Raw genomic sequence first — 23,886 nt, forward strand, 5'->3', positions numbered from 1 at the left:
CTATGGTGGGGCTCACACGCCTTGCTTCCCAGGTCTGCTGCTGCCAGAGTCCCTGTCCCTGCGGCAGGCCACTGCTGACCCATACCTCCACGGAGACACTCAAACACTCAAAGGCAGGTCTGGTTCAGTCTCTTGTGCGGTCCCTGGGTCCTGGCATGCACAAGGTTTTGTTTGAGCCCTCTGAGCATCTCTGGAAGTTATGGGGTTTGATTCTAAATGTGATTTTTCCCCTCCTACCCTTGTTGAGGCTTCTCCTTTGCCCTTGGATGTGGGGTCTTTTTTGGGTAGGATCCAACATTCTCCTGTCAATGGTTCAGCAGTTAGTTGCAGTTTTGGAGCTCTCAGAAGGGAAGATGAGCACATGTCCTTCTACTCTGCCATCTTTTAGGTGCCTTCCTTTCCTCACCTTTTAGTCATTAGGGAAATGCAAATTCAAATGGTTTATCATGAATAATAATGTCATTAAATCAGTGATTTATCATTTATCATAAATGGCTAAAATGAGATATAATTTTAAGTCTCTAGAAGAGTTATAATAGAAAACATGTGCTGTGCTATGTTTAGTCGCTCAGTCATATTCAACTCTTTGCGACCCCATGGACTGCAGACCTCCAGGTTCCTCTGTCCATGGAGATTTTCCAGGAAAGAATACTGGAGTGGGTTGCCATTCCATCCTCCAGGGGATTTTCCCAACCCAGGAATTGAACCCAGGTCTTCCACATTGCAGGTCAATGCTTTACTGACTGTGCCACCATGGAAGCACAATAAAAAACATGGGCAGTAGCAAATGTTGGTGAGGATGTGGAGGAATTGAAATTCTCAGTAAAATGGTACGGCCACTTTGAATAACAATTCATCAAAAAGTTAAACATACAGTTATTGTATGGCCCAGCAATTCCACTCCTACATATATAGCAGAGATGAAAATATGTGCCCACACAAAAACTGGAATGTTAATGTTCAGTCACAAGCATTTTTCATAATAGCTAAAAATGGAAACAAACCAAATGCCTATCAACTGATAAACAGATAAGTAAAATGATATATCTGTAGAATAGAATACTATTCAGCCATAAAAATGAAGTATTTGTATATGCTACCAGGTGGATGAACCTTTAAAACATTATGGTAAGTGAAAGAAGTCAGTCATATGTTGTATGACTCCGTTTATATGAGATATCCAGGATAGGGACATCCATAGAGACAAAGTCGATTAGTGATTGTCTAGGGCTCAGGATGGGGGTTGGGAGAGTGACTGCTAATTGGCTCAGAGTTCCTTTTGGGGATGATTAAAAAGTTCTAAGGTTGACTGTAATGATGTTTGTACACTTCTATGAATATACTAAAAACTACTGAATTACAAATGTAAAAGAATGAAAAAAAGGGAAGAACAGTAAATGCAAAGGCCCTGGGGCCACATGAGGTAAGTGTGTTTGAAGAGGAAACAGCCAACATGGCTGAAGAGTGAGAAAAAGAGTCTGGTAGGGAACAGTTCACAGAGGCCCTTGATTTTATTCTAAGGCCTCTTAAGGCAGTTTGAATTCTGAGGCACACAGTGACATCCAAACTGGTCTCTTCAAACGTCACCACCTTTCTGGAGGGTAATGGCCTTGGCCCCTTGCCTGCCAGTGGCAGTTCATGAGGCAGAGCTCTCTGCTCTGGGAGCTGGCCTTATCATGCAGTTTCTTTACCTAAACCACACTTCCCTGAGCCCTCAAGGCCTTGTACATTAAAAAAAAAAAAAGTGTTCTATAGCAAAAAGAAAAGCAGCCAGTGAGTAATCAAGTTTGAAAAATAAGTTTGGTTAATAATTGATGAAAATATGTAATTTTCACATAGTGTCCAAACAAAGTCAAGAGTCAAAGGTAAGCTCAGTAAGTTCTGATACACCATTTAGGCAAGATGTCCATGCTCTATAGGAGAATTGAGGTTGTTGGCTGGTCCCCAGAGGAAAGGGCCTGACGGATGGGGTCGTGGCAAGAATTGCAAGCATCCAACATCTTTGCACTTGTTTATCTCGTGCTCTGTACTCTGCTGACTGGATGGCCGTGGGGTCTTGTTGTCTCATCCTGACAGGAAGGTTCTCATAGTCCCTTGTCAGGGGTGAGAACCAGCCCCTTGCAGAGACTGCTGACCCCTACCTTTGCTCTCAGGGTCCCTCCACACCCGTCAAAGGGAGGAAGCTGTGTTTCCTGAGAGCCTTATCGATGGCACGCTGTGTTGCCAAGTCCTGTGACGCCGGTGGGACTCCTCCTCGTCCTCCCTCCCCAGCACAGGAAAGGGCCCGTGTGTTATTTATGTTGTCCAGGTTTCTGAGCTGGGCTAGCTTTAGTCACCTGCCAGAGTGGTGGCAGAGCGAGCGTGCAGAGTGGAGGATGCTTGCTGGGGGAACCACGCCCTCTGCACCAGCTGGGACTTTCTCTCCCGATCTGATTCCAGCCATCAGGAGGTCTTTGTAGGGAGAAGAGCTCTGGCCACTCTTTCCTACCATTTATTCTCTGGCTCACATGCACCCTTGTCACAGTCCTCAGGGGCAAGAGAAGCGTCAGGCTTTGCAGACCTGAGCAGCCCCGGAAAAATGATAATGGCTGTTCAGATGTACACAACTCGTAAAGTATAGAGCTTGTGTATTCTCTCATTAAGACTTCACAACGCACCTGTTAGTCAACATCTCCTGAGTGTCCACCAAGTGTAGACATCACATGTATATACACAGATGTACACATACACGCATATACACATGTATATATGCTTGTATATGTATATACACATAAACAATTGTGTAGATGTCATATATGTATGAAAATAAACCCACATATATATGCATGTATTGTATACATATTTTTACACACATACACGTATTCTTTATAAGACTCCTGCAAGATAGATACTATTCCCATTTTACAGATGAGCAAACTTAGATTAAATAGCTCATCCAAAGTCACAGTTAGTAGAGGCACTTGGAGAGCACTGACCCCAGAATCTAATATTTTCCAACACACTTCCTCTGTAAGAGTCAGTGTCTGGGCGGTATCTCACTGGTTATAGAACTCACGCAAACTGTACCCTGCATCTTTTCCATCTTGGCAGCCCTGCTTACTCCAATTCCTGGAAACACCTGGTCTGCTGGTTGTTCAAAGGCACCTTTGGGTTTATTTCATGGGTTGGACAAAGTTCATTTCTGTGTCTTTTTCTTTTTCACAGTGCCCCTCCACTCACTGAAAAGGAAGTCGAGGTAAGTAATTCCAGTGCTTTATGAAATTGAGTACTTGGGCATGAGTGGATTTATTCAAAACATTCCCTTCTCCTGCCTCTGCTCCTGACATTTTTACACAAACATGAGAACGAGTGACCATGGAGGAAATATGGGCACTGTGATCAGACCAATTGAACTAGCCATCCCCCCACCCCACCCCACCCCACCCCACCCCAGTTAATGGAAGATTTTAACAACTTTGGTCAGGGATAAGAAGGTAATTGGAAGTCCCATATTTCTTCAAAGATTGTTTTCTTTAAAACATGACTTAGGTACACAAAGTCAGTTGGGAGGCTGCAGAGTGACATCAAGTTTATTTTAAAATTATTAAAATAGGGTCAGATTTCATGTTTCAAACTTTGGAAGAAGAGGGTGCTTTCCTTCTGAGTGTTTCAGACATAAGGAAGCCAGTTCAGCCATGGTGAGGGACTGTGAGGGCAGCTCTCTCCCCTCGACTGATTGCTCGCAGGCCTCCTTGTCTCTGCAGAGATGCTGTCCCAGTGGGGGTGGTGAGAGAGCTGGGAGGCATTTCATTCTGGTGAAGGGGTAGATGCACAAAGAGAATGCATCGGAGGTGAGACAGTGAGGACCTCCGACACCAGCAGTAGTTTGTTTCCATGGCGATTATGTTGGTGCTGATAGAAGGAAGGCAGCAAGAACATAGATGATTCCAGAATCTTCACTCCAGGTTAGGAGGATGGAAGGTTTTCCAGTCTTATAGCATGGTTTACCCTGATAACAAGAAAGCGAACATACCCTTTCTGAGACGCAGTGGACCACATGAGCAAGAGAGATAGACAGTGTGAAATACTGGCACAGATAGTAACAATTGCCTGGCACACAGACATGGCACTTACATGTGACACACACATGTCCGTCCTTTCAGCTGACCCTCTCATCAGCTCTGAGAAACAGGTAGAGTAGGAAGCAGAACAAAGGAGGAAACTAAGGGACTAAATGACTCATCTGAGATCCCAGACCCAGTGCTTAGCAGAACCAACATTTGGATCCTCGTCTTCCGACTGAATTTACGGCACTTTATTGCACTGCTTTTAAAGGGGATAACCCAGGTATAGGGAACAAAACTTTGACCATTACTAGTAAACCTGACTGAGGTTTGGGCAGGACAGAAAAACCCCACCCACTGACGTTGGTGGAGATGGCCATGGGTGGTTTGGTTAACAGTGCTCAATGTGTACGGACACAATCCGTGGTCAGCACAGTCAAAGGAGCACAGGCTTTGCAATCAGTCTGAGGCCGAATCCTGTCTCTACTACTCCCTTGTGGCCCCTTGAGCCAGTTAATGACCTCTCTTGGTCTCCGTCTCTTTACCCATAAAGTGGACACAGCAGTTCCTGATGCAGAATGTGGTTAAGGGATGAAATGAGCTAAGGTGCATGAAAGTCCTGGCAGTGCTGGCGCAGAGAAGACGTTTGATACAGAGACGATTTCGGTGTTGCTCTCATCATCTCATTGAGTAGCTCAGTTTTTGCTTCTCCATCTGGAGATGTCTACGCACCGTGGACCATGTTACATGAACCTCAGATGTTCAGGCAGAATCAGCTCACCTGAAGGGTGGAAATCTGCTACCACTTGATGCAGGCAAGGCAGATGAAAGCCATTGTTTCCTTCCTGTGTATAGAATCCATCTGTCTGTCTCTCCTCTCCAGCAGTTTCCTACTAGCCCAGGAATTCCATGTGTGATGAACCCCAACTTTCAAAGTTCTTTCATGCAGGCTGCATTTTTGGCATAGAATACTCTTTCCAGAAAGCTTCTCCTAACAGAATCATATCTGGTTTTATTTAATCTCCTGGCAGCTTCTAAAAGCTGCTTTCAATGTAGGATTTGGAATATTCAGGTAAGATGCTGATTGAAATGTGCTTTGGATCAGCAGGCTTACATCTCAAGTGGGGTTTCTTTAAATACGGTAGTTTCATGCGAAACCTCCAAAACTCACGTGCCATAAATCCTAGCATGAATCCAAATTGCTTACACAGTCAGCTCTGTTGGCTTGAGTTTATCTAAACCCAAATACAGGATGTTATTTTCTTGACATTTAGGAAAAAGCCAAGTGTTACTGTCTTATTGTTTATCAGTAAAACGCGTTTGGTCTTCTGGTCCTGGGAAGGACCTAGCACGGACCTCAACTTGCTGTTTCATCATCTTTTGTGCAGTTTGCTCCATGAAGGGAGAGTTTCATTTGTACTCGGCTGCTTGGGCGGGGGCGGGGGGCTGGTTCCATGAGATGATGTAAATGCTCATGCAAAAAACTCACCAGCAGCCTTGGTCCCCTCAGTACCTCCTCCTAGCGCTTCTCCCACACTCTTGTTCCCAACAGAACGTGTTTGTACAACTGTCCTTGGCCTTTAGAAATGACAGCTACACCCTGGAATCTAGAATTAACCAGGCAGAAAGGGAACGCAACCTGACAGAGGAAAACACGGAGAAGGAACTGGAAAACTTCAAAGCTTCCATTACGGTAATTGCAAAGCCTGATTGGAGAACCTTTGCAGGAAGGACTGTCCGCAGGGACTGGGCCAGGTGTCCCGCTTTTCTTAGTCACCAAGAAGAGTCTCGTGAAATGAGAAATGGGGCTGAGGCCCTGAGCCAGGCAGAATCTTCCTCAGAGAGCTGAGAGGAGCTGAGACTGAGATCCTGAAGACCTGGTTACCTCAGGGCTGTGTGTAAGGGCTTTGAGCCCTCAGCAGCTTTTCAGGAAGGGGACTGGGTGATGGCAGAGGGAGCACCTTGGGCACCAGAGACCTGGATGTGATTCCCTTCCTCCGGGCTGGCCAGGTATATAGTGTCCACACTGGGCTTCTCCAACCCCAGAAACAGCTGCAGCTGGTGGCCTACAGAGGCCCCTCCTCTTGGTCAGGACAGTGCAAGTCAAGTCTTGGTCTGTGAGGACCCCAGGTGATGTTCCTTCTCCCTCCCCAGTCCTCAGCTTCCCTCTGGCACCACTGTGAGCACCGGGAGACCTACCAGAAGCTGCTGGAGGACATTGCTGTCCTGCACCGCCTGGCTGCCCGCCTCTCCAGCCGTGCCGAGATGGTGGGGGCTGTCCGCCAGGTGAGCTCTGCTCCTCCTCTTGTAACTGGGGCCGCAGTGTAAGCACTGACAACTGCAGACCCCACTGACTGATGTCTTCCTCTGGGCCAGACATCCTATGTCCGTAATTGCAATTGTTTCAGAGTATTTTTGGCAGACCATTAAACTCCTAAGGTGCTCCCCCAGAAAAAAACTTTTATGACAGTGGTTAAGAACCCTCCTGCCAGTGCAGGAGATGTGAGAGATGATGGTTCAATCCCTGGGTTGCGAAGATCTCCTGAAGGAGGGCATGGCAACGCACTCCAGTATTCTTGCCTGGAGAATACTAAGGACAGAGGAGCCTGGGAGGCTACAGTCTGTGGGGTCACAAAAAGCCAGACACAACTAAAGCAATTTAGACTGCTGCGTGCTACCTTCCTTGGAGATTTCTAATGCATGTTGGCATAAGCAAGGCTTTGAGAAGTCCTGTAATGAAAAATCCTGTTTAATGTTACCTGTGTAGTTCTCAAATGTATTTGAATAAAGAACCACCCCTTCCTTCTTTTTTTTTTTTTTCTCCCTATAAAATACCTACTCAACTCCCATGGAATTAGTGTTTGGCAAAACATGCTTTAGGAAAACCTGCTTTGTTTCATTAATCCTCCCCAGTAACCTTGGAAAGATATTCCTCAATAAAGATGTGACATCTCAGAAAGGTAATAGCACTAATGATGGGCAAACCTGGGATGTAAGCCCAAGTGTGGCTCCCTTGCAGCCACTTTGAAGTCTTGAGGCACACAAGGTACTGCCCCCACCCATCATGGTGTTGTGAGGCCAGGTGGCCTGAGTTTTCATTCTGATTCCACCAGGGTTCACTGTGTGACCTTGGGTCAGTTAACGAGCTCTCTGTGCGCCAGCTGCTCCAACTGTAGAATGCAGTGTCTGCCATACTAGGCTGCTGTGACGCTTGTAAACCACCGGGATGTTGTTGTCACTGTTGCTGTTACCATGGGTCTGTGCACCGTGTGTCCCGCTATGTGGATTGCATGGCAGGGGTGTTCCTGGGGCCCGGCCCTGGGCGGTTCTCATAGAATGAAAGAAGAACAAGCCACAGGGCTGTCCCACCTGTGTTCTTCTAGGGAAAAGTCACCCAACGTTCCTGGGAGGCAGCACCCAGGAAGCTATTCCAGCTGGGAGCAGCACAAAGTGAGAGCTTTAGGGAAGTGACTGGTCTCAGCTCAGGGCTACGGGGACTTTGTCCAGGGTTTGGTCACTGAGCATGCCCCTCTGCAGACAGGCAGGTCGTGGGCTCTCTGAGAGCTTTGAGAGGTGTCGGCAGAGAAGACTCTTCACTTTGCACAGTCCTTGCGAACATGCTGCTCACTCCAGCCTGCACCCTTCTCCAAGTGGCTTCCGAGTCTCAGTCCTCAGAGTCCTCTCTGGTTCCACTGGACTGGTTCAGGCACTCATCCTCATTTTCCTTGTTGCTCTAGCTGCCACCCATCTTATTTCTTTCAGACCAGTCTCCACTGGTGAACTGATTATGATGCTCCTTTAAGACATTCAGTGGCTCCCCTCTTCCTTCAGAATGAGTCCAAACTCCTTATTCTAGCACTCAATTCAGCTCTTCTCACCTTTTCGTCTTGTGAACAAACCCAACCATTTGCTGATTCCTACATAAGCAGGATGACCTGTGCTTTCCTGGCTTTCCAGACAGTTCTGGTATATGCCTATTGCCCCAGCACAATTTCTGATAAGTGAAAGTCACTCAGTTGTGTCTGACTCTTTGTGACCCCATGGACTGTAGCCCGCCATGTTCCTCTGTCCATGGAATTCTCCTAGCGAGAATACTGGAGTGGATTGCTATTTCCTTCTCCAGGGGATCTTCCCAACCCAGGGATCGAACCTGGGTCTCCCACATTAAAGGCAGATTCTTTACTGCTGAGCCACCAGGGAAGCCCATGATTCCTGAAGGCATCTCCTTTACTCTCCAAATGATTCTCTCTGGAGGGGGAACCTTCACCTTGATACAAGCCTGGTAATGGACTGCCTCTAGACTTTGGCTCTTGGAGTTCCCTGGCTGAATGCTCTTTGTCATGCCCATAGCTACGTGCCCAGATGCCGCCCACGCCCTACAGCACTTCACCCCATTTCATGGAGCCTCCCCTGACCCATTCTCTGCAGAGAGGATTCTGTTCCTTCTCCCCTCCTGAGGCTTTATGGCTAGGCTTGTTCTTGTTCTCCTTGAGGGCAGATGCCTGAGCCTGTTTCAGCTCACACCCCAGACAGCAAACTCTTAGAGAGTAGAGTCATATCCCTGTAACCTTTCAAATCCTGCAGCCCAGAGCCTGGCTCAGAGCAAGCAGGGCTGATGAGCTTTTCCTCTCCATCCCTGCAGGAAAAACGCATGTCGAAAGCAACAGAAGTGATGATGCAGTATGTGGAGAACCTAAAGAGGACGTATGAGAAGGACCATGCAGAGCTCATGGAGTTTAAAAAACTTGCAAATCAGAATTCAAGCCGTAGCTGTGGCCCCTCTGGTAAGGAACTAGACTCCTGCCCACTGCCCTACCTTGGCCCTGATGGATCCAGACTAGGATCACACCTATGCAGCAGTCCCAGGACCTATGTCAGGGTGAGCAAGGCTTGCTGCCCCACCCAAAGCTGCCCACAAGGGCCTTGCTGCCACTGCTCCCGTGAGCCCTGGGGGCCTGGAACCAGAAAGCATGAATGGCCCCCAAGCAACTCCTGATAAAAATAACCAGAGAAGCTGACTAGTAATGCAGAGCCCATAGGCTGCAAGAATTTAACCTCCTCTATGAGACTGACTGGTGGCTCAGCTGGTAAAGAATCCTGGCTGCAATACTGGAGACCTGGGTTTGATCCCTGGGTTGGGAAGATCCCCTGGAGAAGGGAAAGGCTACCCACTCCAGTATTCTGGCCTGGAGAATTCCATGGACTGTTTAGTCCACGGGGTCGCAAAGAGTCAGACATGACTGAGCAACTTTCACTTCACATGAGACTGACAGACCCCAAACCTTACAGTCTTTGTGCTTTGGGGTCCCCACTTTAGGGGCAGCACATCCTAAGGAATTTGCATTTTTATTCTGGAAAGCATTAGGGATCCAACCAAAGATTTTAATCAGGGAGTTGCTATCATCATATATAGTTTAGAAGATTCCCTCTGGCAATAGTGTGACAGTTACATCACTGGGGTAAAGACAGAGACAGGGAAACCCACGAGCCAGCTATTACAGGAGTCCAGATGAGAGGTGGAGTCTGGGCAGTGGGGGTGGAGTGAGAGCCTGGCTAAAGGAGTTACTGCTTAGATAACTAGCAGAACTGTGGGCAAGACAAGTGCTTTAAAGAAAGACTTTTTTTTTGTTTTTTTAGTTCTAGACAGATTGCTATAGAACCACAGAGAGAGGGCCACCTGATTTCACTTGATACTGAATTGCAGTGTTTTTTTAATCTTTTATTGAAGTATAGTTAATATACAATGTTGTGTTTATTACTGTTATACAGCAAAGTGACTCAGTTTATATACATATGTATATACATTCCTTTTCATTTTCTTTTCCACTATGGTTTATCACAGGATTTCGAATGTAGTTCCCTGTGCTATGCAGTAAAAGAGTTGCTATGTTTTAAAGTAAAAATAGGAGTTTTCCAGACGAGAGGGGGAAATATACCCCAGGTGGAGGAAACAGCATGTGCAAAGATGTGGGGGTTGGGGTGAGAAGACTCTGAAACAAACCGTCTTATGTTTGGTTGCGGTGTTGGAGTATGTCAGTGACAGGCTGAAGGTAAGACTTGTTAGACCTGGGCCACATGCCAGGCCCTGAGAACAATCTGGGTGTTTGCCCTGCAGGCAATGAGGAGACACCCGTGAGTTTACTCCAGCTGCCATAGTCAGATCTTATTTTTAGAACATTGCTCTGACTTCAGAGTGGATGATGTATTAGGAGTGGACGTTGAGGAGTGGAGAGATGAGTTTGGAGGCTTTGCTGCAGTCCAAGGGGAGGAGGATGGTGCTTTGGGCCAGGATCTGTCCTTGGGAGCTGCCAGGGTTTGAGCTCTGGCTGATGAGGGTGGTGTTAGCAGGAGAAAACAGACCAGGAATCCCTATGGAATGCAAACATCCGTGTTACCAAGAGCAGGAGGAGGGAAAGTATAACAGATGGAGAAACCTTTATAAACAGGAGGTTTCACAAGTTTCCTGGGGAATATCAGTGATACTTCCCAGAGTCCGAAGGCAGCACACACTCACTCCAGACCGTCTGTTTTGGATCTTGGCAGCAAGACTCCTGACCCGCATGCATCTGGGCCTCTAACAAACCTCTCTCTGTCAGTATTGGAAGTTGGAGAAGCTGCCACCAAAGAAATCCTAACACGCAGGCTCTTGCATTATTGTCCTGCAAGGTGCAAGGTCTCTTGCGAACCACCTTACCCACAGTTTGTGGAATGAGCACAGTCGCCCATGAGTCTCCTCCATTAGTTCTACAGACATTTATTGAGCACCTCAGATGTGTGCCATGTGATATTGGACTAGAGAGGTGAAGGGTAGCCTGCGCCTGACCCAAGGGAGCTCCCAGCCTGTGGTGAGGGCAGGGCAGGGTAAGTGGTGCCATGACAGAAGGAAGCAGACTTTATGGGGAGCACATGGCAGAGTCCCACGTTCAGTCTGGGGGCACAAGAAAGTGCTTACGTTAAGACGGGAGCCTGTAGCTGAGTGTTGAATGGTGAATGTGTGGTTTTCACAATCTGGTTCCACTCCACTGTTTTTCCAAGTTACACTTCAGTTTGGGCTGGTACAGAGAGGCCAGACATGCCCATCAGCTGCCCTGTGACCATTCCCTGATGGTGCTTGTTCGTTAAGCTTTTATATGACTTCTTTGTTACATATGTAATCTTTCTTTATGCCTGAGACTCTGAAGACTACAGGGCAAGAAAAATATCTCTGATTTCAAGAAAGGTGATACACATTCAAAAGAAAAAAATAACATCTATTTTTTTTCTGAATGTGAAACTTGCCAGTTGTCTGCATTTTGGATTAAGGTAGATTTCCAGAGGTGTAAATACTGGCTCAGGGGAAAGAAATATTTATAAGGTTCTTAAAGTAAATTATTTTCAAATAACCCATTGATATTTCCATTTAATGGGTAACAGTAATGCTCAATTTATCATACCATGGACAGCCCTGTCTTTTTTTTCTTTTCTTTTTAAAAATATTTTTTACTTTGAACCAATATTGTACCTCTTCTCATAGTTTTAATTTGTATTTCTTGACATTTATTTTCAAATGTTTGTTGGGCCTTTGTATTTCTACTTGTGTAAATTCTTTAATTCTTTGTCCCTCTTGTGAGATTGGTTTTTTATTAATTGTATGAACTCTTCAAATACAAAGAATATTTTCTGGTACTGCTATTTTGGCTGACTGGAAAACTTGAAAATCCTTTGACTACAAATACTTAGAAATTTCTGCTGGATAAAGTGAATCAAATATTAGCCTAAAGGAATAGCTGAATCCACAAGAAAAGAAATGGAAATACTCAGATACAAGAAAAGAAAAGAGAACTGAAACCAAGCTGACCCTGCAGCTTCCTTGGGGATAAGAGTCAGCCTCAGCTATCTGGACTCTGGGCTTTTGCACTCACATGCAATCTGAGATGAGGCCTCAGAGACCCCACAGCAGGGAGCTGACTCTGAGCCTCCTATACAAAGTGAAGACTTTCCAAGGACTGCATCTTTGGAACAGTCACCAAGTCACAATGGAACAAATCAAGGAAGTTTATCTGCTTCACCCGGGACTCTGATAGGAAAAAAAACTTTCTCCTTCCTCACAGGAAAACTGCAAACCCACAAAGTACATGCCATAACAGAAGAGATGATGCAATATGCAGAGATTCTGAAAAGAACATCACAATGGTGCTGCTAGGAACACTGTTGGAAATAAATACAAACCACTATGGAGAGACACACCCTGTGCCCAGGAAACACAGAATCCTCTAAGTAAAACTTCACAGGAGATGAGTTGACAATATAGAATTATAAAATAAAACAATCTACCATCAGAATCATCAGACACCCAAACAATAGGACTGTATCCTAAACACAGCAGATAATAAAGCAATCTTAAAAAGTTTTTAAAGTTGTGTGTAAAATTAGAGGCATAAAAGAACAAATCAAAAATATGAGAATAAAAGGATACAATTATAAAAAATATAATCCTTGATATGAGGAATAGAGGCATGAAAATTAAAAACTCAGTTGTTTAGGCATGGTAGTTACTTTTAGCTCAGCTATTCAGTCGCTCAGTTATATACGACTCTTTTTGGTAGTCGGACCCTTTGGTAGTTCCTATAGTTGAAGCTGTTTCTCAGTATTCACATCTCCTCCTGGGCACACTTCTCTATCCCCTTGAAGTTAGGTGAGGCAATGTGATTTGGCATTAAATGTCAGTGGAAGGACATGTATCACATTTGAGCTGAGATCCCTAAGAACTAGTATGCAATTTGCCCTGTGTTTCCTTCCACCAGACATGATAATCATCCCTGCTCCAGAATAGTAGAAGCTCCATCAGCTTGTGTCCTGAGTGAGGAAATGCAGAGCAGAGCCTGTTGCTGACTCATAAGCAATGTAGCAAAAGCAAGAAATAAATCTTAGTTGTTACAAGCCACAGAGACTTCGTGGTTGTTCAGTTCAGTTCAGTCGCTCAGCCGTGTCCGACTCTTGGCAACCCCATTGACTGCAGCACACCAGGCCTCCCTGTCCATCACCAACTCCCGGAGTTTACTCAAACTCATGTCCATTGAGTCGGTGATGCCATCCAACCATCTCATCCTCTGTCGTCCCCTTATCCTCCTGCCCTCAATCTTTCTTAGCCTCGGGGTCTTTTCCAATGAGTCAGCTCATCGCATCAGGTGGCCAAAGTATTGGCGTTTCAGCTTCAACATCAGTCCTTCCAATGAATATTCAGGACTGATTTCCTTTAGGATGGACTGGTTGAATCTCCTTGCTGTTCAAGGGACACTCAAGAGTTTTCTCCAACACCACGGTTCAAAAGCATCAATTCTTCGGTGCTCAGCCTTCTTTATAGTCTAACTCTCACATCCATACATGACTACTGGAAAAACCATAACCTTGACTAGACGGACCTTTGTTGACAAAGTAATGTCTCTGCTTTTTAATAGGCTGTCTAGGTTGGTCATAACTTTCCTTCCAAGGAGTAAGCATCTTTTAATTTCATGGCTGCAATCACCATCTGCAGTGATTTTAGAGCCCAGAAAAATAAAGTCAGCCACTGTTTCCACTGTTTCCCCATCTGTTTGCCATGAAGTGATGTGACTGGATGCCATGATCTTAGCTTTCTGAATGTTGAGCTTTAAGCCGACTTTTTCACTCTCCTCTTTCACTTTCATCAAGAGGCTCTTTAGTTCTTCTTCACTTTCTGCCATAAGCGTGGTGTCATCTGCATATCTGAGGTTATTGATATTTCTCCCAGCAATCTTGATTCCAGCTTGTGCTTCATCCAGCCCAGCGTTTCCCATGATGTACTCTGCATAGAAGTTAAATAAGCAGGGTGACAATACACAGCCTTAATGTACTCCTTTCCTGATTTGGAACCAGTCTGTTTTTCCATGTCCAGTTCTAACTGTTGCTTCCTGACCTGCATACAGATATCTCAAGAGGCAGGTCAGGTGGTCTGGTATGCCCATCTCTTTCAGAATTTTCTACAGTTTATTGTGATCCACACAGTCAAAGGCTATGGCATAGTCAATAAAGCAGAAATAGATGTTTTTCTGGAACCCTCTTGCTTTTTCAATGATCCAGCAGATGTTGGCAATTTGATCTCTGGTTCCTCTGCCTTTACTAAATCCAGCTTGAACATCTGGAAGTTCATGGTTCACGTACTGTTGAAGCCTGACTTGGAGAATTTTGAGCATTACTTTGCTAGCATATGAGATGAGTGCAATTGTGTGGTAGTTTGAGCATTCTTTGGCATTGCCTTTCTTTGGGATTGGAATGAAAACTGACCTTTTTCAGTCCTGTGGCCACTGCTGAGTTTTCCAAATTTGCTGGCATACTGAGTGCAGCACTTTCACAGCATCATCTTTTAGGATTTGAAATAGCTCAACTGGGATTCCATCATCTCCACTAGCTTTGTTCATAGTGATGCTTCCTAAGGCCCACTTGACTTCACATTCCTGGATATCTGGCTCTAGGTCAGTGATCAGACCATTGTGATTACCTGGGTCATGACAATCATTTTTGTATAGTTCTTCTGTGTATTCTTGCCACCTCTTCTTAATATCTTCTGCTTCTGTTAGGTTTATACCATTTCTGTCCTTTATTGAGCCCATCTTTGCATGAAATGTTCTCTTGGTATCTCTAATTTTCTTGAAGAGATCTCTAGTCTTTCCCATTCTATTGTTTTCCTCTATTTCTTTGCACTGATCACTGAGGAAGGCTTTCTTATCTCTCCTTGCTATTCTTTGGAACTCTGCATTCAAAGGGGGTGTATCTTTCCTTTTTTCCTTTGCTTTTCACTTCTCTTCTTTTCACAGCTATTTGTAAGGCCTCCTCAGACAACCATTTTGCTTTTATGCATTTCTTTTTCTTGGGGATGGTCTTGCTATCTCTCTCCTGTACAATGTCATGAACCTCCGTCCATAGTTCATCAGGCACTCTGTCTATCAGATCTAGTCCCTTAAATCTATTTCTCACTTCCACCTTATAATCATAAGGGATTTGACTTAGGTCATACATGAATGGTCTAGTGGTTTCCCCTACTTTCTTCAATTTAAGTCTGAATTTGGCAATAAGGAGTTCATGATCTGAGCCACAGTCAGCTCCTGGTCTTGTTTTTGCTGATTGTATAGAGCTTCTCCATATTTGGCTGCAAAGAATATAATCAATCTGACTTCAGTGTTGGCCATCTGGTGATGTCCATGTGTAGAGTCTTCTCTTCTGTTGTTGGAAGAGGGTGTTTGCTATGACCAGTGCATTCTCTTGGCAAAACTCTATTAGCCTTTGCCCTGCTTCATTCTGTACTCAAAGGCCAAATTTGCTTGTTACTCCAGGTGTTTCTTGACTTCCTACTTTTATTATTGTAGCATAACCTCACTTATCCTGATTCGTATAACATTTACATCAGATTAGGAACAGTTGAAGAAAAAATTTGTTAGCCAGAATACAGATTTGAGGAAGTCACCCACAACATGGTTCAGAGAGATAAATTAATTTAAAATATGAAAGAAATGTTATAAGATATATGACATGGGATATAAAATAAAAAAGATTTGAAATACACTTATTAGGATATACATCAGGAGAGAAAATATTCAAATGAATTTCCCAGGAACTGAGAATTTTTCAGAACTAAAGAAAGACATGAATCATTGCATTTAGAAAGTATAGAGACTCCCAAGCAAAAGAAAAACACATCAGAGATAAACTTTAGAATCCCAAGGACCAAATGAAGATCTTAAAAGTAATCAGAGAGAGAAGACAGATTATCTGCAAAGGAGTGACTATTCCTACAACCAATACCAACCAGTACCAGGAGACAATGAAGTAAAGTGTTGAAAGAGCTGAGAGAAAATAACTGTCAACCCAGAGATAATACTACCAACTAAACTGTCATGCAAGCTTAGGGGCTATGGAAAGACATTTTATGACAAAACTGAGAAATTTGACTTCTCACAGCCCGTTACCAAAAGAAAAACTAAAGAATGCACTTAAGGAAAATTAAAATTGAGATTGAAACAAGGTTGAATGCAAGAAGAGATGGTAATCAAACACATTTGTAAACATGTAAGTAAATCTAAACAAATAGCCACTGTGTAAACCAACAGTCACAATAATTTGAGATTACAAAAACAAAGTGAAATAAAAATATTGAAAAACAATATAATTTAAGATTTGAAGGCATGATTGTTTTAAGGACGGTTCAGGAAGAATAGAGATCTTGATTCATTTAAATCTAAAGTCAAATAACATGTTAAAAATTTAAGGGGGCACACTAAAGATTACAACTAAAATATATAAATTCCAAATCAATTTAGGGAGGGGTAGTTAGAATAAATTTGATTTATGAAGCAAGGTAATTAGAAAATACAAAATAAGGTGGTAGAAATATATCACTTGCAAGAAATATAAACAGCTTAGAACTGTTGTTTAATAGAAAACCTCAGATTAGATTAAGAAAGATGTGTTTAATTATGTGCTTTTCAAGAGAGACACCTAAAATACATGAATGTGAGAAATAGACAGCCATACAAGCTGAAGCAAACTGAATTGAGCTGTCAAAAACCTTTCTCTACACATATTTATATTTTCTAGTGGCAGTATTATCCATGTGTGGTGCTAAATATTTAACATAAATTTTATCACTTAATATATGTACTAAGCAGAAGAAAATCTGAGTATGCTGGTTTCCTTTGTTCAAAATTATTTTGTAGATGACATATTAAAATTACTGTTGTTAAGTTTCCATTTTTTATTGACACCACACCTTCCTTGCTCATAATTTCCTTGACTGTACACCCCTTGAATGAGTAAGATGATCCAATAAACCCTGGTATTGCTGGGAGGAATCCTTACACACTCACCAGGGCATAATCCAGAGATGGTGCAGTGGTGTCAGGTGCAAGACCGAGACTTCTCATAGTGTCCAGAGGAGTTAGGATGAAGGTCCTGTCCCCTAGAAACCCCACTCTGCAGGTGACTGTCTCAAAGGGTCAAGTGTCAAAGTCAGTGACCTCGGCACCTAGGCCCTTGGGGCATCCCTTGAGGGTCAGTTCTGGTCCATAGGGACCTTGGCTCAGTTTCTGTGATCGGCTTCCTGCTGGAGCCTACTCCGAAAACTTACCTGGCTTTTCTTCTCTGTTTCCTCCTCCTGCAGAAGATGGAGTCCCTCGCACAGCGCGGTCCATGTCCCTCTCCCTGGGAAAGGTATGCATATTCAAGGAAAACTGGGGAGAGAAGGAAATTTCTACAGTCAACCAGGAAATCATTCATTCTTGGATACACAGGTGCCAGAGAACCTCTGGACAGAGTTTCTCATTCAGCTTCCCACACTTGTTAGCTCATCCTCCAACCTTCACTTGCTCTTGACTTCCCAGGCTGTACCATTTCTTTAATGAACATGAAATGATGCACATACTTTAGTATTGTCATAGATAGTTTTCCTATGCTAGTCAGGATTTCATACACTGTCAAATGACTAGGGGTCATTTTTGTTCCATTTCTTTAGGATCTGATTAATTAAAATCAGAATTGGGACTTCCCTGGCAGCCCAGTGGTTGGGAAACTTCACCTTCCAATGCAGAAGGTGTGGGTTTGATCCCTGGTTCCCTCATAGCTCAGTTGGTAGAGAATCCACCTGCAATGCGGGAGATCTGCGTTTGATCCCCTGGAGAAGGGAAAGGCTACTCATTCCAGTATTCTGACCTGGAGAATTCCATAGTCCATGGGGTCACAAAGAGTCGGACACGACTGAGCCACTTTCACTTTCACTTCTCAGGGAGCCAAGAACCCGCATGCCTCATGGCCAAAAAACCAAATCATGAAACTGAATCAATATTGTAACAAATTCGATGAAGACTTTAGAAATGATACACATAAAAAAATTTTTTTTTAAAAATCAGAAGATGTTGAGAAATCACTCCTCAGTAATAAAAATATTTGTTAATTTTGGCCACTCTCTCCACCTCAACTTCCACCACCATCATTACCCTAAAGCCAGAATATCCAATGAATACAGCATTAGGAATTAGTAGGCATTCCCAGACCTTTCTGAACTTTGGGTGCTTCCTCTGTGACAGTGGATCCATTCTCTTTCCACAGAACATGCCCCGCCGGAGGGTCAGCGTTGCCGTGGTGCCCAAGTTTAATATCCTGAACCTGCCAGGCCAGTCACCCAGCTCATCCCCCATCCCCTCCTTACCAGCCCTGGTGAGTATCATGATGCTTGCCTCTCAGGCCTCAGGCTCACAACTGTGGAGGTGACCTGGATGGGGCAGCATCAAAGAAGTGGGGAAATTCACAGCACAGATTCTGTGCTATAGGCTATAGGCTGAGAAACCTCAGCATAGACCAGGCTCCATGTCTTGCACTGCCTAGAGAAGAAGACATAGTATCCTTGAGCAAGGTGCTGGCCACTCAGAGAGTGTTCCTTGCAAAGTGTATCTCTCTTCATGCTTAAACCAGAACCCTCCATTCCACAGTGTGTTTAAACAGCTGAAAGTTGCATTGTGGAGTAAGTGGTGCTGAGCTTTGAACCCTAGGTGCTCTGATTCCAGAGCCTGAGTTCTTCAACCCAGTGTTACCCTGCCTTGATTCATTACTGCACTGTTTACAACATTGAAAGATTGGACATAACCAGAATTTCCATTAATAAGAAATCTATTTAATTAAATTATGAATAGCCCAATAAGGAGTTTCTATGTGGTTGCTAAGTATAATGACTAAAATGTAAATTTTTATTTATTGGCATGAAGAAAGTCCATAATTTATTATAAACAAAAAGCAAAGCCCCAGTATTTACAGTGTAGCTCTGTTTTGTAGTTTTAAAAAAGTGTTTTTCTATCTATGTGTAGACATAGAATATTCTGAAAGAATATATATGGAACTACAAATAATAGCTATTTCCAGGCAGTGGTAAAAACCCAGGCAATTTTAATTTTTTGATCCCTTTTTATATTTCTATAGTAAAACTCTATTACTTATAATTAGAAAAAAATGCATTTCAATTTTTTTTAAACAAAGACTGTTCCTATAAACAGTTCCTATAAACTGTTCCCAAAACTTTGTGAATCTGGTTAATCCTATTTAAAACTCTTTAAATTATTTCTCTAGTTGTTTCTGTATGCCCTGTTCATGATCAGCACTGTTCTACAAAGAGCCAATCTGACTGTATAAGCAAGGAAAAGCTTTACTGTACTAGTAATAGGTGGCAATAACTCTAATATTTCTTTCACTTCTTCTGACCTTGAGCATTTCAATCATCCATGAAATCAATACAAACTCCCAAATCACTCACTAAAATAAAGCAATTTGAAAAAAATTTTTGAAAAGGAGCTTCAGGCGTACTAGTTAGTATGTTTTAATGGAGACTATTTCCCAAACTATACTAAATGTACAATGTGGTTTCCAAATATACATTCCTTTAGACTAGGGGTTGGCAATCAGGGCTGTCCATTAAAATCACACAGGATACTTCTAGAACATTCAATGCCTAGGCCCTACCCCAGGATTCAGAGACCGGTCAGCCCTGGCTTCTTCTTTCCTAGCTCATCCTCAGTTCAATATCTCCTGTTTTCCATTTAGTCAGAATCATCCAATGGGAAAGGCAACCCACCTGTCACCTCAGCACTGCCTGCACTTTTGGAAAAGTAAGTATGTCCATTTTCTTCTTAATTTTGAGGATCTGGGAGGAAAAGTTCTCCAACTCACCTTCCTCTCATCCTCACTCACAAAATGCAATGGGAGGCAAATTAAGTTCTAGGGGGAAATAAATGGTACTCTGAGACCCACAAAGATTTCAGACCCAGTTTGCAAAATTCCTGGACAAGGAAGATGCTGGAGATGAGTCTAAGTGTGTCTCAATCCTAGAAGAGCCCAGAGGAGACAGAAGCCTTCTTTATTCATTAGGATCCTTTGAGTTACAGATATAAGAAAGCCCCAAATCAAAGGTGTTTAAATAGTAGGTGAGGCTTTTCTGGTATGGCAGGGCCCCAGCTCAGCCTCTATAGTTTCCTTTTCTCTGCCCAGTTTGCTTGTTGACTTCATCAGCAGATTTGTGGCAAAGGGCTAATGCCAGGTGTTTCATCCAGATATGACAACATCTTGAGGGAGAAGGGGCCATCTTGTCCCATGTTTGTTTGTTAGGAACCAGTCTTTCAGCCTTCCTTTTTATCTTGTTAGCCGATTTGGAACATGGTCCCTTTCTAAACCAATCACAGGCAATGAGATTGTCATCATAGTTTTAAACTATACCCTGGAGATGGGAAGAGAAGATCAGCTTCCCATGGAGCAAATGGCTCTATGAAGAAGAGTAAATTCCCAGGCAAAATCATGTTGCTGTTAGGAAATAGGAGGAAGAGTGAATAATGGGTTGGCAACAAACAGTTTCTGCTATACCTAACTTTTCTAGGCATCTATGCTATTTGCAGTTCTTTTCATCCTTAGCTGAAGCAAGGCAGGCTATTTCTACATACTCAGAGAGGTTTATAACTTGCTTTTCCAATTCTTTCATTTGCTTGCTGGAAACATCTGGATCACAGCTGCCACCTCTCAGAGCTTTCCCCTTGTGTCTTTCTTCATTTGGTAGAACATACACCTCTATTCTTCCTTCTTCCTTGCCTTGAGACAGCTTTAGTACTTCATTTTTCATTGCTGTTAGAATAGTTTTGCTTGACCTGGCAAGGAAGGTCTGTGTCGTGTGCCTTTTTTTAGTACAGGCAAGCTCCCAGCTCCCCACCCTAGACTCAGCCTGTTTTCCTCACTTCTCAGTATACGCAGCCACCAATCTATCACTCAGTGATTCATTCTCTACCCATTAATCTTGACGTTGGCTGGGCAGTTTTTCACCTTGCCACCTTACCTCGAGAAAGCTTACAGATCCTTCATGTTGAGTAGGGTGTTTTGCTTGTTTCTTTGTTTTTTTGATCACTGCAGGGACAGTATAAAGGGCTGACAGACTCACAACCGTGTGGAGGTAATGGAGCCTACAGAATCTTGCCAAGTCCCTAGAGCCATAGTATCCAGTCCATGGTCTCTGAATCTCTCCAGAAACGGTCATCTGATGCCCTGAGTGAGAAGCATGCTAAAATTCTCCCTCGAAGTCCCACCTTAGGACACACCAACCCCTTTTCCAAGAAGGCCCTAACAAGGCTCCATTCTCAACCCTCAACCTGTAGAGCCAGTCAAGGCAGAAGATCTATATCCCCTTTCTCCCCAGCAGACTTTTAGGATGGGGCAGGGCCTGTACTCTGTAGAACGAATGCTCAAGCCAGCTGAGAGCTTCCATCTGAGGCAGCAGAGATCATCAAGGGTCTGAACTGTCCTTAAGTAGGAGAAAATGAGGTACAAAACTGGGGACAGTAGGCAGCACCCTGAATCAGGAGTGGCAATGAGGATCAATGGCAGCAGCACCATTCCAAGGGTATAGAACTAGGAGAGACAGGGACAGAGTGAGGACTGAACCTAGTCGAGCAAGAAGCCCTGAAAAAGCAACTGTGTGCTGCTCATTCTTATGGGCTATTCAAAAAGACCACTGTGATACATTACCCATGCTATGGTTGACTTGCCTGTTGGGAATACGTCCAGTCTATAAAGATGACTGCTAAAAGGGGAGGGGCTATTTAAAGGAGGAGGGATTCAGATTAGCAACAACTCTCTGCTCTGGATTTCTTTCTTTTTTTTCTCTTTTCTTTCCCACTCTGAATTTCTAAAAGATGCTAAGTAATTTTGATCTAAATTTATGGAACTGGAAATATCTAATAGATTGCCAAGAGATCGGCAATGAGTCAATCTGTGAGTGAAAATGAATTCATAATTTCCATTCTAACAGAAATACAGTTGTTTATAACTGCCTTTTCCATACTGTTAAAGAGAAACAATGCATTATCAGTTAATATGTATTGCTATCTAGATTGTTGTATTTAAATGATCTCACATTTCCCTAAGCATACAATGATTGAGCAGGAAGGGAATTGGCTAGGCACAAGAAAGATAGTGAGAAGATCATATTTCCTGTGGATAGTTCACAAGCAAATACCTGATCACAGACTGTACTCCCAATAATAACTTGAAAGAATTCTGAGCCTTGTTCTTCCAGATGACTTCATAGAAACCTGTTCTTCACTCAACAAGGGTCTAGGAACCTGTAGACTTAGGAAGAATAGAGTGATATTTAAAATTAGTATTAAAGATTAAAATAGAATAAGACTCAAGAACAGTTTTATAACTTGAAAAGGCTATTTATTCATATTCTTTCATTTCTTCACCAATTAATGACCAAAACCCAGGCACCTGGAATGCACTCAAGGAGCTCACAGGATAATGGGAAAGACAGATGGAAAATAGCCTATTGCAATATAGTGTGATGAGTGATATAAGAAGGAAGAACAGGTTATAAGGAAACAACACACAAGAAAATGAGCACATCACCCAGTTTTGGTAATGGGGATTGCTTAGAAAACATTTCCTCTAGGAATTTATGTTAGAAGTGAAACCTGAAGATTATAATAGTTAACCAGGTAACTAGGAGGTTAATAACATTCCAGGCACTAAGGCAGTAAAGTATGGAGTAATCAAGGAATAATATTGAAGATAATGAGAATTACTCTTATTATTTACTGAATGCTTACTTTATGCCAAGTTCTGTTCTAATTGCTTTACATTAATGATCTCCTTTAATCCTTATAATACCATGAGGAAGGTATACTATTAATATCTTTGTCTTATAGATGAGGAAACTGAAACTCAGAGAAACCATCACATACCTGAGGATACACAGCTAGTAGATAATAGATCTCATGTGCTTAACCTCTTAATAGACACTCCAACTGGAAAAATGGGAAGAAATTCGGTGTGACATGCAAGAAGGAAGTGGATTTAAGGGCTATTTTTGAAAAAGCTCCTGTGAGCTACTGTGAAAGAACTTTGTGACTGGGCGTGGAGTGGAGGGCGTAGTGGGTAGGAGTGCAAAGTGCACACAGGGCCATTCACTGAAGGATCAGCACCATCATAAATGCGGACAGTGCACAGGGCTGGCTTCATAAAAGGGGCCATTATATTGCGATAGCACAGAGCAATTCTCTCTTTACTCTGTAAAATAACCATTTTCTACATTTTTGAAGCAGTCGAGATAATTGCTTAAAGGTTTTATATGACATTAAATATATACAGTTAAACAGTTCTCCTTTGCTGATAGTATTCTGGAATGGATTAGCCCTCAATCAACCTATTAGTGAACTCCAGGAACCTGGGACTGAGTAACCGAGAATAAGGAAGTTCTTGTAGCCAAGGTCCCCCAGGCTGGACTTGTCTGAGGGAACCTTGGTAATGGGGGTGGCTTACAGACACAGCTGAGTCCGAGAAGGTAAGATCTGACCATGGGAAAGGACTGGAGTCGCTTTCAAATACTGTTGACCACGTGGGAAAAATAGAATCTAGTATATCTGCAGGTCAAACAACACATTTTGACTAAATATCTCTTCACATTACTGAGAGCTAAGCACAATGGCAAACATTTTTGACCCAGTGGACAAGAGAGAACAATGAGCCTCATTCTAATCAGTCATCTCAGGAAGAAAGCACACAAGATTATGAACTGGGAACAGATGCCAAGATCCATGAGTGTCTGGCCCAGAAATCTCTAGGTGGGCACAGGCTGTGCAGCTCCAAGTTTACAACCATGCGTAGGGATTCCTTCAGCTCAGTCCAAACACTGAGTTCTCAGGAAAGAGTCATTTACATAGAGGACCTGCCCATTTGGTAAGATTAACTGGCAGGGGATGAGCCACAGTGAAGGCAACACAGCTCAGCAAACACTTAAAGGCATTTCCCATGTGCTAAGCATCATTCAATG

The 23,886-nt window shown here is 43.3% G+C and overlaps 1 protein-coding gene and 1 long non-coding RNA gene across 8 annotated transcripts in view; one reads left to right on the top strand and one right to left on the bottom strand.

The window, feature by feature from the left end:
- The window catches only part of IRAG1 (inositol 1,4,5-triphosphate receptor associated 1), a 118,913-nt gene that overhangs the window by 80,713 nt on the left and 14,314 nt on the right, over positions 1 to 23,886 (top strand). For all 7 annotated transcript variants that reach the window (XM_061147770.1, XM_061147776.1, XM_061147782.1 and 4 more), the window contains 7 exons: positions 3,205 to 3,235; positions 5,596 to 5,736; positions 6,198 to 6,329; positions 8,686 to 8,827; positions 17,194 to 17,243; positions 18,138 to 18,245; positions 19,620 to 19,684. In XM_061147770.1, the coding sequence (XP_061003753.1) occupies positions 3,205 to 3,235; positions 5,596 to 5,736; positions 6,198 to 6,329; positions 8,686 to 8,827; positions 17,194 to 17,243; positions 18,138 to 18,245; positions 19,620 to 19,684 (669 nt within the window). The remainder of the gene's footprint in view (positions 1 to 3,204; positions 3,236 to 5,595; positions 5,737 to 6,197; positions 6,330 to 8,685; positions 8,828 to 17,193; positions 17,244 to 18,137; positions 18,246 to 19,619; positions 19,685 to 23,886) is intronic.
- On the bottom strand, positions 9,755 to 22,955 carry LOC133060168 (uncharacterized). The gene is made up of 4 exons (XR_009693757.1): positions 22,799 to 22,955; positions 22,072 to 22,184; positions 17,161 to 17,263; positions 9,755 to 10,412 (listed from the first exon to the last, which is right to left on the bottom strand). It is a non-coding gene; the product is annotated as an uncharacterized LOC133060168 (long non-coding RNA).

This window comes from Dama dama, chromosome 1, assembly GCF_033118175.1.
Source record: "Dama dama isolate Ldn47 chromosome 1, ASM3311817v1, whole genome shotgun sequence".
Taxonomy (NCBI): domain Eukaryota; kingdom Metazoa; phylum Chordata; class Mammalia; order Artiodactyla; family Cervidae; genus Dama; species Dama dama.